Genomic DNA, 18,143 nt, shown 5'->3' on the forward strand with positions numbered 1-18,143 from the left:
AACTCAACAAGAGAATTAAAGTGGTTAGAAGTGATAGGGGTGGGGAATATGTTTCTCCATATGCTGATTTTTGTGCTAAAAATGGAATTCGTCATGAATTCACATCACCCTATTCACCTCAATCCAATGGGATTGCTGAAAGAAAGAACCGTACCTTGAAAGAAATGGTCAATGCCATGATAATTAGTTCGGGTGTAAACCAGTCAATGTGGGGGGAAGCTATTTTGTCGGCTAACTATCTTTTAAATAAGATACCTCGCAAAGAAAAGAATGAAACACCGTATGAACTTTGGATGGGAAGAAAGCCATCGTATAAGTACTTACGAGTGTGGGGGTGCCTAGCTAAAGTTGTAGTGCCACCACCTAAGTTACAAAAGTTAGGGCCTAAAACAGTGGATTGTGTATTCATTGGGTATGCACAAAGTAGTAGTGCTTATCGGTTTCTTGTGCATGATTCTAAGAATCCTGAAATACACAAGAATACCATAATGGAATCAAGGAATGCTTCATTCTTTGAAGATGTGTTTCCCTGTTTGAACAAGGAAGTTGAAAGCCCATCTTTACCAAACAACGAAGCTGTTCGAGAGGAAGAACAAGCTCAATCCGAGGAGGAAGAGATAGAACCCAGAAGAAGTAAGAGGGCTAGAGTTGAAAAATCATTTGGTGATGATTTCTTCACCTATGTGGTGGAAAGTGAACCTAAAACCTACCAAGAGGCGGTAACTTCTTCTGAGGGACCTCAATGGAAAGAAGCCATCAAAAATGAGGTAGAATCTATCTTACAAAATCACACATGGGAACTAGTGGATCTACCTCCAGGTAGCAAGCCACTAGGTTACCGTTGGATTTTTAAGAGAAAGATGAAACCTGATGGCAGTATTGATAAATACAAGGCAAGACTAGTAATCAAAGGTTATAGACAAAAGGAAGGTCTAGACTACTTTGATACCTATTCGCCGGTAACGCGGATAACATCCATTAGATTAGTTCTTGCCATTGCAGCTATCAGAAACTTGCAAGTTCATCAAATGGATGTAAAAACGGCTTTCCTAAATGGGGAGTTGGAAGAAGAAATTTATATGGAGCAACCTGAGGGCTTCATTGCCTAGGGACAAGAGAACAAGGTTTGTAAACTTGTTAAGTCTCTATATGGATTAAAACAAGCTCCTAAACAATTGCATCAAAAGTTTGATCAAGTCATGATGGAAAGTGGCTTTAGAATCAATGAGTGTGATAAGTGTATCTATGTGAAAAACACCACTCATGGTTATGTCATCTTGTGTTTGTATGTCGATGATATGCTTATCATTGGTAGTGATGACAAGATAATAAGATCCACGAAGGATATGTTGAAATCCAGGTTCGACATGAAATATATGGGTTTAGCAGATGTGATTCTTGGAGTGAAGATCACAAGAACCCAAAGTGGTTTGATTTTAAGTCAAACACACTATGTGGATAAAATTCTTGAAAAATTTGCTAAGGGAGACACTAGCATAGCTAGAACTCCAATTGACACTAGTCAACATCTACGTAAAAATAGAGGTGATAATGTTAATCAAGTGGAATATTCAAGAATTATTGGCATTCTGATGTATCTAATGAGTTGTACCAGACCTGACTTAGCATATGCTGTGAGCAGACTAAGTAGATACACTAGTAAACCCAGTTCTGAACACTGGAAGAGTATTACTAGGTTGCTGAGGTATGTGAGATACACGCGAGAATATGGACTGCATTATGGCAGACATCCAGCAGTTATCGAAGGATACACAGATGCAAATTGGATATCTGACATAAAAGATTCCAGATCTACAAGTGGATATGTGTTTACACTTGGAGGTGCTGCTGTAGCATGGAAATCATCCAAGCAAACAGTTATATCTAGATCCACGATGGAATCTGAATTTATCGCCTTAGATATTTGTGCTGAAGAGGCGGAGTGGCTACGTCAATTCGTAGAGGACATTCCCGAATGGCCTAAGCCGGTAACGGCCATATGTATACATTGTGATAACCAATCGGCAATTGGTAGAGCTCAAAGTACAATGTATAATGGGAAATCAAGGCACATTAGACGTAGACATAAAACGATACGACAACTAATCTCTACGGGGGTTATCACGGTTGACTGGGTGAAGTCAAAGGATAACATTGCGGATCCGCTTACAAAAGGCTTAAGTAGAGATGTAGTTTATAAGTCGTCAAGAGGAATGGGACTAAAGCCCATGAATGAATAAATTCATACGAAGGAAACCTTACCCAGAAGACTGGAGATCCCAAGATCTGGGTTCAAAAGGATAACCTAACTGTATGAGTGAGGCATGTCACTGCGGGGAGTTAACATGAATTCCTAGTCCATTCCTATATGTAGTGATAAAATTAGGCTAAACATATGGTTTTTAATGATTCTTGGAATCACCTATGTGAGAGAGAAGTGGGGTCGCTTCGAGGGGAATTATAGGGGCACAATTCCTAAAGCTCTTGCAGAACCAGGCTAGTGTTTATGACCAAAACGAACACGTCTATGAGGATATGACCTTGCCAGGGAGAATCCTGTGAGATTTACATTGTCGTCTACATAAATGGAAGCTTAGTTCAAAGACATCGAGATCTACTAACTGCTAGGAGATTAAGTGTAACTTCTTAAGGGAGGGTTCAAAGGGTAATACCTACCTATCCTATGCAGGATTCAACTGTTGAAAATTTCGTTTGGAAATTGGATGTGCAGAGATCGATCTTCATTCATGTGGGGGATTGTTGGAAATTTAGTATAAATTTGGACATATATAAATATATACATATGTTGTATATATAACGAACTCTAAGTGGGTTTGTGTTCTCCTCCATGAGGACTTCGAAACGATATATTATATGTCCAAAATAGAGTATAAGTGAATGAGATATCGATACTCAAAGATGGGTATTTGAGAATAAGTTTAGCAAAAGAGAGGAATGTGGGAATGAGTCCCACATTGGTAGAGAGACCAAACTCAACAAGGTTTATAAGCTTCATTGCATGGAAGGCTTACAAGCTTGTGTCTATGGTTATGCTACAATTCCTACCCGCGCGCAGGGGGGGTGCAAATCTTGGTTCCGTAGACCAAAAACACCGAACTCGTGCATGGGCGCGACCTGCAGACACGAATGCAGCTCCGAAAACTCGGGCGCGCGCTACCCTCGTTTTTGCTAAACTTGACAGTTTTGGTCCCTATTTTTGAATTATGTAACGGATGCATTAATTGCGTAATTAATGACATTTATTGCCATTAAACGCTCAATCAATTAGTGATTTGTTTCCGTTTCAAGATTCAACTATAAAAGAAGACCTTTGCCGTCTCATTCAAACACACGGATGAAAATACTCTTCTTCTTCCTCCTTCTCTGTACTCCTGCTTCCGGTGATTCTTTTAGGCAAGTCGTCATATCCGGCAGTACACAATACTGCTAAGGTTGTTGTACCCTGGGAACAGACGGCGAATCTGTTTAAGGGAATCGAGTCCAACTCGAGCCTTAGCCACATCGTTTGCTGCTAATCTTTTCATTACAGGAACCATTCTTAAGAGGAAAACGAAGACCCTAAACTAACAGTTTCTTCTAACAATATGGAGAATGCATGACCTTTCATAGAGCATGTAAATCAAAACAAGTATGAGTTTGATGATGTCAAGTTCTTTCCAACTATAAAAACTTGTTACATGTTTATGTATTAATGGTGATTATGTCACAAATCAAAGAAGTGGTTATGAAACCTTGCCATGTACATACGTCACAAGGATTATCACAAAAAAGACATTTGAGCAAAAGGGACATTTAATGAAAATGGATTACCAACCAATCTATAATCCATATGAAAAGTGTGCACAATAAAGTAATGGTTTTCCAACCAACTGATGTCTTAAAACATGATTGGCAGCTAGAAAACACTAATTCTAAATTAAATGAGATAAAACTGAGCACCGCGAGTAACTCCAAGTCATATTCCTGATGGGTTTTGAGCATCACAAACAATCCTATGTGTGCATGCAACCATAAATAATTTAATCTTCGTTTTATCTAATTGAACATACAATTTGAACAACAAAGTAGAAACTCTAACCACTTGGGTTGTGGTGACTTGGTAAGGCATATGGAAGATATGGTGGATAACCTATTGACCCATGTTCAAATCCTGGTACCACTCAGCCCTTGTGGCCTTGGAGGTTCGCCTGCAGTGACTCCATGGCATGAGGCAAAGCCTCATGTTTGCAGCGGGGGATTAGCCGGTGCGCGAAAGCTGGCCCGGAAACCCTCGTTAGGGAAGTTCCCTTTCCAAAAAAAAGTAGAAACCCTAGTACACCAGTATATAATCGAAAATACATATTTAGGGTTAGGAATATTTACCTTGATTGTTATTGTTGTAAATAACGATGAACACCTTCTTGAAAACTCTTGGAAGCAAGCGCCACAGGTGTCGCGCCTCTAATGGTTCACACCCAAACCCTAGCAACCAAGGGACTTGAAGAGAGAAAGGAGAAAGGTAGAATTTCGGCCCTGGCTTCTCTAAGAATGCTTGGACGAAAATATGAGGCTTAGAGGTCTTTATATAGTGTATTAAGAAACCGTAGATAAGTCCCAAAACAATAAAATAACATTATCTTACTTTTGGTATTTATCTGGTTTCCTAATTATCCTCCAAGGATAATTCTAGATATTCTAGATATTCTAAATCCTCTAGAACCATAGAAAAACGTCCAAGGCTCTAGGATGGTTCTAGAATGTCTCTTGTTCAACTATTGAACAATTACACTTTAATCCTTGTACTTTTAATTAATCTAATTAATCCCAAAATTAATTCCAATGAATTTCTGATTAATTCTTAATTAAATATTACTATTTCTAATTAATATATTATTCTCATAATATATTAACAAATCATTTATTTTGATTTCTAATTAATTTATTAACCAAGTAATAAATTAATAAATCAGTCTCTCTAAAAGCTATCATATTCAATTGCTAGGTTTGAGGGCAACCTAAAATGACTGTGCTACTATCAATTTAAGTATATACCAATTATAATTATGGGCTTAGACACTTAATCCAACACTTCCTTTAACACTTTTATGCTCCTAAACATAACAATATATGTTAATATCTTATACCCATAAATTTTGAAAAGTGAAAATCTTATCATATTGTTATACCTAACGGGATTTGTCTCACCAGCCTTTCATATCTTCAACTTAGCTAGATAGGGCGACAATTTCTCTTTCAATTCCTTTTCCCTTTTTGGTAGTAATCAACATCTTTCATAGAGTGTTTATTCTTCTTCGATTGAGTGGCAACCTCTTAAGCAACTCTTTTGCCTTTGCCTCTCTTCTTTCCATGTGATATCTTTTTCGCTAGTCCTTCCCTGATGATTAGTACCGAGGAAGTCTTAAGGATGTTCCTATTGGTAGTTTTAAGCATCACATACAAATACGAGATAGATTTATCACATCCATTTATATTATAGTTGATAGTGAATTGATTATATGACTTGGGAAAAGTATCCAAAATTAGCATGAATACTAATTTTGTGTCTATAGGAGACCATAGCTCCTCAATCGGGTCAATGTACCTCTTCATTTTTAAAACACGAGTGTTAACATATCGAGTTCACTCAATCTTGCATGTGGGGAACGATTTAACTATCTCATAGAACTCATGTTTAGCTTGTTGTAGAAACATGTTTTTTAGCTCGTTAAGAATCTCAAATAAGGGCAAGCATTAGGCATGTGACTTCATTATGCTCGTCGAACTTCCTAGTCCAAACGTTCTGAAAAAATGGTAGGAACATTTAAGAGGTGCATCGGGAAAAGTATTTTCAATGACATGTATCTTCTTTTCGTGTTTGATGACAATCCTCAAGTTACAAGTTTGGGCTAGACCTTGCTCGGACCGCACTATAATAGCCTTGGAACACGGACCACTCATATCCTTGGCTATGTATGTTTCGTTAGTTCCTATTTACAACACATGTGGTCCTTGAGCCTTGCTTCCTTATAACATGTATAAGGCTTTATATTAGTCGCGGCAATCAACCTATTCGTTCACTACTCACCCTAATTGTGCGAAACAATAAGCTAAATTGATGATGGTAATAACATGAACACGTCATGCATATGAGCATATATACATACTCCAACATGTGCATCGTGTTCCTTACTATTGCCATGTCTTGTTTACATGGGATACATATCAATTTCCATATCTTACAAACTCAACATTTTCATTAATATCAACACATGGATCAATCCATAGTCCACTTGAAACTTTTTTTTTTTGAACAACTTACACACACATCCATTAACTTCTAAATCTACATCTTCTGCCAACAATGAAACTTGAACCCTTAACCTTTGGTTGATGGACATCTATCCATCAATTCCTGATACCGTTAAGTCAAACACTTTTTGGTTTATTTCCTCTATAGGTATATGTATTGAACATCTTTATGACATGAGCATGATAGATTTTGATGCCGGTTGGTGTAAGAGCTCCATCACATTTTTCTACCAATTTTTTAACTTTGGTTTCCTTTTTCATTAATCACTCGTTAATGTATTATAGGGTATTGATGATAGGCTTGTACCTCTTTATCAACTAAAGCTCTATTTAATGAAATAATGCAAACGTAATAAACATGCACAATTAAGAACAAAATATTGTAAAAGCTATCTATAGAGTATAGGGCGACTCATTTAACAAAGCTTTTATAAAAACAAGATCCATAATTTTCTATATATCATAGTTCTCCTAATTTACCCTACACGATATTACCTTTTTGCCCCTGCGACCATCATCGTTCAAAAGACCAAATATAGTATTATGTGGACCAGAAAAGAAAATGAAAATGCCCAAGAAGCAAGAAGTCCAGTTCATCACAAACACAACATAGAACAATAATTTCTATTGGTCAAATTTACTAAAAAACCCAACAACCAAATTTCCAGTCACATGTTCCTCGACAAACGCAGGAAGCAGAATTATAGCAATTCTCATATGTATCGCCATACCCACCATTCATTGAAGCTCAATCTTGTGGAACCCCTTCAAGTCCTTTTCTTGATCTTATTTTATTATTAGTTTTATTTTGTTTTTTAATTATATGAATTAGTCTCACCTTAATTGACGGAGTAGTGGTCAATCGTTAATCGATATAGTTTTCGTGTATGAGTCTCTCCGAGTCCTCTGTTTTGTGTGTTTGTCGTCAGAAAAATTGCGTCTGAATCTTTTCGCAAACAAGAGCGGGTCTGCTGATACACGCGATTGAAAATCTTCAAAAAGAAGGAAAGAAATTCAATTTGTGGGATTCTTAAATCGAGTTAGCTTGTTTTTCTTGCGTTGTTCATCCCGTTAAGTCCGCTGGGTTGCGTTTTGTTTAATAATTTTTGAATCTGATTCGAGAAGGCTCCAGCTTTGCGAATCTGCTCCAACTCAGATTCGAAGGAAACGTTTTCTTGAAGGGTTTTGGTGGGTTTTTGTTGACTTTTCATCCTTTTCGAGTATTAGGTCTACTGAGATTCCAATTCCTTCTAAGGGTTTTGCTGGGGTTTCCTTAATTAAGCTCGTCGCATCAATTTGGGAATTGGGAATTCCAAATTCCTAGTTTCGTTGTATCGGAGCATTAACCATTAGGTCAGAAATTATCTGTGTTCTTGAAGTCTATCAAATGAAATGGATAGTGATGTGATTGGGGAAGGTTTAAGCACAGAAAATTTCGAAATTAGAGATGAAGAATCTTATGTTGCTAGCACTTCTAATGAGATTGAAAACCTTAGTACAAGTGCAAGTAGTTCGCCAATGAGACATACAGATGTTTCATCACCTAAAGAGATCTTTAAATCCAAGGAATTGAGTCATAGTGCTCCACCACATCCTAGAAAGGGTTAGTTCCCAAAATCTAGTATTACAATTCATACCTTTTTGCTAGTTGTTTATAATTTAACTTACATAATCTTGTTTTGAATCAATCCCACAACATTTCAAACCATTTTTTAGCATTATAGTTTATGCAAAATGGTTAATCTTTCAATACATGTCTTGTCTTTCATGAGTACTATTTCACTTGCGCTATGGAAACTTATCTCAAAAGTGGTAGGATAATTACATTTAGTTATATTTTTTATTATAACATGTAAATTACTCTTTCTTTAATCTTTTTTGAAGACTTGGATCATAGTACAACAGCACCTTCAACAATACGTAGAAATCTATTCCCTGAAAACAAGGAGGCTGCATATTCAAGGTCTATGACCGAAAAATGGTGGACACAATCATGGATTCCAAGACATGAACTTAAATTAGATCGATTGTCTGAACGTGAAAAGGTAAACATCAAATTCACACAGAAAGCAGATACAAGCAATAAAGTTCAAAGAAACTTGATGTTAAACCACTATACTTAAGAACAAAATCAAGTTTTTTTATTTTTTTAAATGTTTGTAATTTGTTTCAGCAAAAGCTTATTGTGGAACTGGTGAAAATTCAAAGTGATGGAACAGTGGAGGTGGATCTATCTAAGAGTGCACCAGTAGCTTCAGAGTTATTTGAGTATCAAAAAATTGAAGGGTTTCATCCGGACATGGAATTCATTGTCACTGATTCAAATAAATCGATTCCAAAATTAAACATTGCAGTTCTTGTAGTTGGAACAAGAGGAGATGTTCAACCTTTTCTTGCTATATCAAAGCGACTTCAGGCATGTCTAGGCTTTAGAAAAAGAGACTTATAATTCAATATTTCAACATTAGGATAAAAATAAATTACTATATTTTTATGTTACGCATAGAACCATCCAAAAAAGTTTTAAAATGCTTCTAGATTTTGTACTAGACTCTTTTTTTAGGACAAATGGAGTGCAAGATATATTTTAGGGATAATGACTTAAAAGGGTAAGTTTTTTTTTTGTCCAAATTTGCCCCTTCAACTTGTTTAACTGTACACATTCAGTCCTTATAACCGGCTACTCCAAGTAAGCCGAAAAAAATGACTTAAAAGAGTAATATCTTTCTCACTTTGTACACATTTAGTCCTTAATATTTTTTTTGCACATTTAGTCCTTAATATTTTTTTTGTTGCAAAATAAGTCCATGTTGTTTTTGTACACGTTCAGTACTTATGAGTGGTTTCTTTAGGTTTTCTCACAACATCCTACGTGGGACCATCATTACTGAGGTGTTCGGAGCTGTTGATGCTTATGGCCACCGCGACCTCAGTTGAATGTGTACAAAAACTGTGTACAAAAACAAGGACTTATTTAGCAACAAAAAAAATATTAATGACTAAATGTGCAAAAAAATATTAAGGATTAAATGTGTACAAAGTGAGAAATATATTACCCTTTTAAGTCATTTTTTTTCGGCTTACCTGGAGTAGCCGGTCATAAGGACTGAATGTGTACAGTTAAACAAGTTGAAGAAACAAATATGGATGAAAAATAAAACTCAGGGACTAAATGTGTACAAGTCGAAATGTATATCACCCTTTTAAGTAATTATTCCTGTATTTTATTATAATAATTAGGGTTATATACTAGAAATAGCAATGTATCTTCATATATTTATGTATTATAAATTTATAATAAAAGGTTATAATACATCTATATGCAGGAGTTTGGTCATCATGTTAGGCTCGCAACACATGCAAACTTCCGGTCTTTTGTAGAGTCGGCTGGTGTTGACTTTTATCCTTTGGGCGGTGATCCTCGTATTTTGGCCGGATGTAAGAGGTCTTTTTCATTATATAAATTGAGCAAATTGTACTGTGTTCTGTCATGTCATTACAGAACAAGTTGTAATTGTTCTGTCGTGTCATTGTACAGTGTTCTGTCATGTCATTGTTCTGACATGACATGACATGACATGACAGAACAAGCTGTACTGTGTTTTAACATGGCATTGTACTACTGTTACCGATATCAGTGGGGACGAAAATTACAAATTTTTTTGTCCCACCGAGAAAGGTGGGACATAGATCCGCACTCAATCGTTCATCTGTGCAAAAGACGTAAATGCCCTCCATATATATAAAATGTATTTCGACTTGCTTTCAATGTAATCACTAATTTAAGACATTGTTGTATTTATTAAAAACTTCAGATATGGCAAGGAATAAAGGTCTTATTCCATCAGCACCTGGTGAAATAATCATACAAAGAAAACAACTAAAAGCAATTATCGAATCTCTTCTTCCCGCATGCACACAACCAGATTTAAAAACGGGTCAACCTTTTCGAGCTCAAGCAATCATTGCAAATCCTCCTGCCTATGGTCAGTTCATATTCATATTTTCATATTATTTTTCTTTTTTATGATTATTATAATAATATTTCGGTGTCTAAATCAATAAAATGGTGAAAATATACTTTTGACAGGACATGCGCATGTTGCTGAAGCTCTTGGTGTTCCTCTTCACATGTTCTTTACAATGCCATGGACGTAAGTTTTGATTAAATTTGTATCAAATACAACAAAAAGTGCCTAGGGATTTTCGATGGATAATAAGAATAATATAATTATATTTTAGTTTTTTCAATAATAAAGAAAAAAAAATTCTTAGTTCTTACATCTCCTTTGTATAGGCAGGCCGACATCTGAGTTTCCTTCCCCCTTAGCACGGGTCCCACAGAGTGCTGGTAATTGGGTACGTTTTTTTTTTTTTTTTTTCCTTTCTCCAAAATAATAATAAATTTATAACTATCTAATTTTATTTTTTTGGGTATCTAGCTTTCATATATAGTTGTCGATCTTCTAATTTGGTGGGGAATAAGAGGATATATAAACGACTTTAGAAAAAAGTTAAATCTTGCTCCAATTGCTTACTTTAGCATGTATCGTGGTTCAATTTCTCATTTCCCAACTGGGTATATGTGGAGTCCTCATGTTGTATCTAAACCTAAAGGTATGTATACATTATACATAATTTATAACTACGTATTGTATTTTAGGGTATTGTTTATAATTTTATATGATATGAGAAGAATTGAAGATGTAATTTTGTGGGTCCCGTTTACTTGTATTCAGATTGGGGTCCACTAGTTGATGTTGTTGGTTATTGCTTCTTGAATCTTGCTTCAAAATATCAACCTCCCGAAGAGTTTATTCAATGGATTGGAAAAGGATCAAGTCCGATATATATTGGATTTGGAAGCATGGTATGTCGACTAAATTTAAATAAGTACAATTTGACTTTTGAGGTCAAAATTGATTAATTTTTTGATATTGAATTGTTGGTTGTAATGTTGTATTGTAAATATATAAATTATGTTGTTTGTTTTTAAGCCTCTTGAAGATTCAACGAAGACTACAAATATCATTTTGGAAGCTTTAAGAAGGACAGGTCAAAGGGGGATAATTGACCGAGGTTGGGGAGATCTTGGGACTTGTAAGTTTCTTCTCAATGAAAAATTAAATTAAATTGATTTTTTTTTTTGATTGTTGGGTAAAATTGGAATTTCAGTTCCCGAAATCCCGGATGATGTTTTTCTTCTAGTCGATTGTCCTCATGATTGGTTGTTCCCTCAATGTGCAGCTGTGGTGAGTTATATGTTAACACGACTTTTAATACTGTTGTTGTTGTTGTTATTGACACTGTTACTGATACTGATACTGATAAATTGAAATTTTTTTATTTTGTAGGTTCATCATGGTGGTGCTGGAACGACTGCAACAGGATTGCGGGCCGGGGTAATATTTAAATCTTGTAGCATTTTTTTTAAGAAAAAATTCAAAAAAAAAAAAGAAATAGTTTATTAGATAAATTAATAAAATGGTGAAAATTACAAGTGCTTTTTCTTTTAATATGTTTGTACTATGAAAATGCAGTGTCCTACAACTATTGTTCCTTTCTTTGGAGATCAATATTTTTGGGGGGATAGAATATATAATAGAGGACTGGGGCCCACTCCAATTCCAATATCTCAACTTACAGTTGAAGCACTTTCAGATGCGATAAATTTCATGCTACAACCCGAGGCAAGTAAAATTTTTAGTCATAAATCAACTTTTATTTTCAAACGATTTGAAATATGTTCATATGCAATTAATTGCAATATATGTTATTTGATTAAAGTTTGTTTTTATAAAATAACGTGTTTTCTTTATTGTGATTGGATTTCAATAGGTGAAAACTCGAGTAATGGATTTGGCAAAGCTAATAGAGAATGAAGATGGTGTTGCTAATGCTGTCAATGCATTCCACCGCCACCTGCCGCCAGATATGCCGCTGTCTCCACCACCATCTTCAAAGCGTCAAGATGATGATGGTGGTGGTTATGATCATGATGATCATCCGACTCTTTTACAATGGTTCTTTACTCAGATCGGATTACATTGTGGCTGTGGTTCATCTTGAAAATAGAAGACGATTTCAAATCCCCTATTTTTTACAACTTAATTGATTTCTTTGGGTTTTGGGTATTTTTTTTATTTGGTATTTCATTCAATTTGTTCATGGTTTTTGAGCACCAACGAATAAGGGTTTATCTACATATGGTGATTGTTTGCAACGAGATTTGTTTTGTTATGTTTTTGTAGGGTTGTGTCAGTTGTACATGGTGCATGGACAGTTGTACATTTGTGTAGAAATGGTTTATTTTATTCAGTTTTGTTTTTCTTTACTTTTAGTAAACGAATTTTTTCAAATAAGTTTTTTACTAATTTGTTAAATACGATATATTTTAAAAGATATATTCTTATATCAAGCTTATTATTTGGTAGTATATCTTCACTTTAGTAAAATATTTTATAGATGATAATTTTGTGTGTATTTATCAATGTGTTTTTGAAGATCATAATGTTGTCTATATGTATCAAACTTATTTGGTAGTATAATCTTGTACAAAACTCATTGATCTTTTATAAGATTTAAACAAAATTAAGGTTTTTTTTTTTTTTTCAATAACCATCAATATTGCAGGTTTTATTTGCAAAATTGGCACAACTTTACAAAATCATCAAAACGACTTTAAAAAAAAATCGTAGGTTTACTTGTGAATAAGCAAAAAGTTTTTTTGTTTCTTTTTTATTGTTATTTATTTATTTTGTGGTAGAATTCTTTAAAGACAATTTATACATCAAGAAAGAGCTTTTAAAATGAAGTGGTATATTGAGAAAGATTTTAACAAAAAAAATATGGTATACAAATAAATAAAAAGTTTATTAGGTCACTCGGCCCATAAGGCCCATTTTGAAGCCTATATAGTTATTTCGCTACCCATTAGTCATTTAACAATGGTACATACAAATTTCACTACTATTTCTCAAAGAAAAAACACACCCAGTTTTTTTGTCGAATCCTTGTAAAAACCTTACTATATTAGACTAAATTATAAGTATTTCTCTACATATATTTGGTTTTACAAGTATACATGATAATAATAATGATTTTATTTCATACATTTGTCCATTATAAACCTTGGTGATTCCTTCTATAAAATAAAAAATACAATTAAAATCGTCATTTACACAAATATCTTATACTGGTTAAGTTCAAATGACATGGACTTTAACAGAAACCCTAACCCACGGTATGTAGAATAAAAGCTCAAAGACAATGTAATCTTGATAAAATTAGTCGGTAGCTTCTATATAGATAGCCAGATTCTGAAAGTTGTAGCTTCTGTATGGGTATAATTGTTCAGAAAATATAGCCTTAAGCTATTGAAAGGTATAAAATGATATAAATCATAAAAGCTAGAAGTTATCTGAAATAAACTTTTGATTCATGAATTTTTTGTTTAAAATAAAAGTTTTAAGGTTGTTTACACGAACAAAACTTTTTCTTTAAATCATTTTCTTTTTGTTAAAAGCTACAACCCTTTCAAAAACATCATGTTAAGACCAATGGGCGAGACAACATGAAACCGTTACAAACACAATTTACCCTTTTTTTCATACACGTTCAACTTCAATAAAATATCATGTACAATAATACTTTCATAATATATATAGATCACACATACAACATCAAAATTCTTCATATATACATATCATATACATGTCTATGACTTCTTGTATATTTTGATGTCTCTCCACCTCGATTCCATATATCGACTCGTGTCACTCGGTGCACCATAAACACCACACTTAAAATACAAGTCTCCGGGACCTTCATCATGTGATTCAAACTTCTTCACGTCATTGATGTAAACCATTATTTTTCCTTCATCAACATTGTGAATTAAATTCACCTTGAACCATTTATCATATAAATTAGTAGCAATTACTTCCCCATTGTAATACCTCATGTCTCCATTATAGATCCTTAGTAATATTGTTGTGTTACCTTCGGCTGCACCATGGATTTGCACAATCGTAGCACCTGAAGTTCCATGTGGTATGAATGCATAGCCTTCGAATTGCCAAATCCCCGAAGTGTAGTCTGGCTGCATAGTAAAACATCAAAAACCCGTATTAGCAACAACTTTATTCCACTATAAATTTAATACAGGTAAAAAATTCAACTACGAATCACTTTTGTTATCCAATTTGACACGGGAAAATCACAAAAATAGCAAAAGGAGGAAGAGTTTTTACAAAATTACCCTCTTTTTAATAAGATGACTGCGAAATTGTTCTTTTAAAGACATAACAAATATAAAAATAAGCAAATTCATTATAAATTTATGTGTTTTACAGAGATATGAACAATTTCACAATAATATGATTTTTTATTTTGTGTTCTATTGTGAAATTGATAGTTTTATTTACAGAGAATGTCGTATAATCTTATATGAATGATACCTTTCAATAAAATTTTCAAGAATTTTTTAAACCAAAAAGTTCTTTAAAGTTGAAAAAACTATCCAAGGAGTTTCTCAGACCAAAAAGTTTTCAAAGAACTTGTTAACTAACAAATATTTACCAAGAGCTTTTTCCATGATCAAGGAAGTCTCATATGTTTTCAGCCAATTATAAATAGACAACTTATTGTGGGTTCCATAATATGTAAATTGAAAAGCTCACTTATTCCGAATATAAAAGAGAGTTTTTCTGGTTGTTATTTATGAAAAAGCCATTCTATTTTGGATGTTCTAAGGATTTTAATAAAAAAACAAAAATCATGGTTATAGGACATGTATTGATTACTTGGACCGTACAAACAAGCAATGCATATCCTTCATATCCCATGTCAGAAAATTTTGATTTTGATTAGACCCTTAATGAAAAAGCTTACTTTTATTTGAACTTCGGTTCTGGGTCGTGTGTTGCTTCCACGCTCGAATGGCTGATCATTTGAATAGACCCAAAATCGGCGAATACCGTTATGGAAACTGTATCTGTCTGCAAGTGGGACGTTGTACGGTTTCTGGTATATGAAGCTACTTGGTGTTAAGGGGACATTGGTAAACCCTTGTGTGGGATCAATAGCAAACACCTTTAAACCATCATTTAGTAAACTCAAATGTACAACTAAGAGAAGCACGCTCCAACCACAAACTCTCTTCATTTTCTCTCTAGGGTTTGCTTGATGTACAAGTGTTGTTGATACATAGGGCAAAGTTAATCATGGTTTATAGGAGGACAGGGAGAGAAAGGTGAATTGTTTTATGGGTATTGTACAAAAGTAGGGCAAGAGAATTTGAAGGTTGTTTGGTCTGATTCTTCCTTTTGTTTTATTTCAATTATTATTTCTGTATAAAATAATATTTGAAATACAAAGTAATTTATGTTAACAATATAAGTAATCATGTGTAATTTATATAGAAAAAAATGTAAGGAAACAGTAACGCAATTTAAAAAGTCGATATTATAAAATAACAGTTAAGTTATGAAAAAGTATTATAAATTTAGAAAAAAACATACATGCATACATATATACAAACACATCATATCATATCTATTGTAAACGTTAACTATTTGCATTATATTTTGATAATAAATTAATAGTGTACTAGAAATGGAGAAAATCACAAAAATAATATGTAATATAACAAAATCCTCTATAATAAATAAAAGTTTTTTTTTTTTTTTTGACAATTATCAATTTCTCATTAGTTTTGACACTTGTCATTTTGTGGTATTTTTGAAATAAATATTATTCACTTGTCAATTTCTGGTTTGTTTCAATTTTTAAAATTAAAGTAATATATTTATATATGTAAAGTATTAAATATAATATATATGAAATTAAATTGCAATAAATACGTTTCTTCCTTTCTTATTTTAAAGTTTTACATTAAAAAATATTTACTGCTTACATTTTTAATGTTTAATTTTTTTTTAAATTAACTCGTATAATATACGGATCTCGCACCTAGTATCTAATATACCGAAGGACTTTGGCCTACCGATATCATATGTTGTTGGATTGGTGCTCTCCAGCCAAATATTGAGGTTCAAGTCTTGCTGAAGACAAGAGATGTAGATTTCGGAGTAGGATGGTCAGTGTGTAGCAATTCAAAAAAAAATGTTATATAACAAAATAAAAATATTAATAAATGTTATCACAAAACCATCACACTCCTAAAAAAATGTATCACCAACAGCAATTTTTTTGTTTTTTTGTAAGATTGAGTGATCATAGATGAAAAACTCTTAAAATCGATTGAATCTTTGGTTTTATTGTTTGGGTAATGCTGAAATTTGATATGGTTAACTAAACCGTTAAAAAATCTTTGATTTTTTTGGCTCGATTACACACTAGTAGTGTACCCCACTATAAGATCTCAGACTCGCAGTCTGGGCTAAGGCGCAAACTTTTCCAGCGTGAACATATTACCGTGTCTCACCCACTATATGGAACGAGCACATCAGACAAAACCTTCAAAAGAGACGGTGTATCTTCAGATAATGTGTACACCTTATCTCCCATATAAACCATTATAAATACTACCCTTATGGGAAGGTATAAGCAACATCATGCTCTCTCATTTTTACATCCTTATAACTCTCCTAATCTTTTGAGTAATCACCCTCTAACTTGGGTGTCGAAGAGTAATGAATCCATCTTGGATTACGATCAACCATAGCCTCTCATTTGTGATCAACAAGTCGGGAGAATCATGTAGGCACATGATCCTTTATATTCAACTCTCCATTAGATACCCTCTCCCGGACACGATTGCTACACACACCTCCACAATGTCTTTGATAACAGTAGTTTGCATCAAACGTTTATAATCTTTCACTTGTTTAGATCTGTACAGACAATTATTGTTATACCTCATGTAGATAGTTTAGTTTTGACTGAATTATTTCATACATGTTCTTGGTAAACATTAAAATATGATGACATCAAGATACCACAAATTGAGCCGGGTATGAATCAACTTTTTATATTACAACATGCCATCAATGGTGACCATGTTCTTCTGAGTCATAATTTTTGGTTTTTTATACGGAATTTTAGTTTTGAAACACATTTATTATTAGTATTCAGTTAATATGTTAATCAGTAATCAAATCGAAAAAACAAGTTAATTAAAAATCATTTTTTTCGGTTTAGATTTAAGTTCAAAAAGTTAACGAACCATTCTTGTTGGTTAACCATCTGTAATGTGATTTTAGTTTGGTTAATCATCTATGAATGTCCCTTGATAGAACTATGGAATTTGGAAATACCCTGCATCCTTTTATGTCATTTAGTTATGTTATGTCTCGCTTAATACAAAATTGTGTCTTGCTTAATATGAAAGTGTAAGTATAACCCATTTACAATGTATAAGTGTCTTATAAATTTAAATTACGATTACATGATTTAATTAGCCGATACTTTAATTTAATATACTTACCAAATTCGTATAAAATTAATGAATTAAGAATGTATATAATTATATCATTGATTATATAAACCAAGTAATTATTAATAAATCTATCCTCCTAATTGAAATGGAAAAATGGCTCGATTTAAAAGCATTTGGGCTCAGGTATTCATAATCAAATGTAAGTCGTGAGCCAAGGGTAATTTACGCGTTTGGTTTCTAACTTATTTTTTTAACTCGGAAGGTCCTTACTGTTTGTTTTTGTTATGCGCTAGGTCCCTGTCTTACCGAAAAAAACTATTTTGCCCTTGATTTTTATATTTATTTAAATAAACACACCTCCAACCTCACCCCCTCACCTTATCATACCTACCCCATCATTTTTCCCTATTTAAATAATAGTTTTTTAGGTAAG

At 33.6% G+C, this 18,143-nt stretch overlaps 2 protein-coding genes across 2 annotated transcripts; one reads left to right on the forward strand and one right to left on the reverse strand.

Moving 5' to 3' along the window:
- The first annotated feature begins 6,766 nt into the window (after positions 1-6,766).
- Positions 6,767-12,643, forward strand: LOC145120895 (sterol 3-beta-glucosyltransferase UGT80B1-like). Its single transcript, XM_079056685.1, has 14 exons — positions 6,767-7,912; positions 8,194-8,354; positions 8,483-8,725; positions 9,636-9,747; positions 10,125-10,295; positions 10,400-10,463; positions 10,611-10,668; positions 10,752-10,926; positions 11,049-11,179; positions 11,307-11,409; positions 11,485-11,561; positions 11,664-11,711; positions 11,850-11,999; positions 12,148-12,643. The coding sequence occupies exons 1-14, from the start codon at positions 7,702-7,704 to the stop codon at positions 12,376-12,378; spliced, it is 1,935 nt and encodes a 644-aa protein (XP_078912811.1). The 5' UTR covers positions 6,767-7,701; the 3' UTR covers positions 12,379-12,643.
- Positions 12,644-13,915: 1,272 nt separating this feature from the next.
- On the reverse strand, positions 13,916-15,527 carry LOC145122618 (citrate-binding protein-like). Its single transcript, XM_079058183.1, has 2 exons — positions 15,202-15,527; positions 13,916-14,410 (listed from the first exon to the last, which is right to left on the reverse strand). Exons 1-2 carry the CDS (start codon positions 15,472-15,474, stop codon positions 14,027-14,029), a joined length of 657 nt encoding a protein of 218 aa, XP_078914309.1. The 5' UTR covers positions 15,475-15,527; the 3' UTR covers positions 13,916-14,026.
- Between the last annotated feature and the right edge of the window lie 2,616 nt (positions 15,528-18,143).

Source organism: Lactuca virosa, chromosome 6 (genome assembly GCF_052849685.1).
Source record: "Lactuca virosa cultivar CGN04683 chromosome 6, Lactuca_virosa_CGN04683_v6, whole genome shotgun sequence".
NCBI lineage: Eukaryota > Viridiplantae > Streptophyta > Magnoliopsida > Asterales > Asteraceae > Lactuca > Lactuca virosa.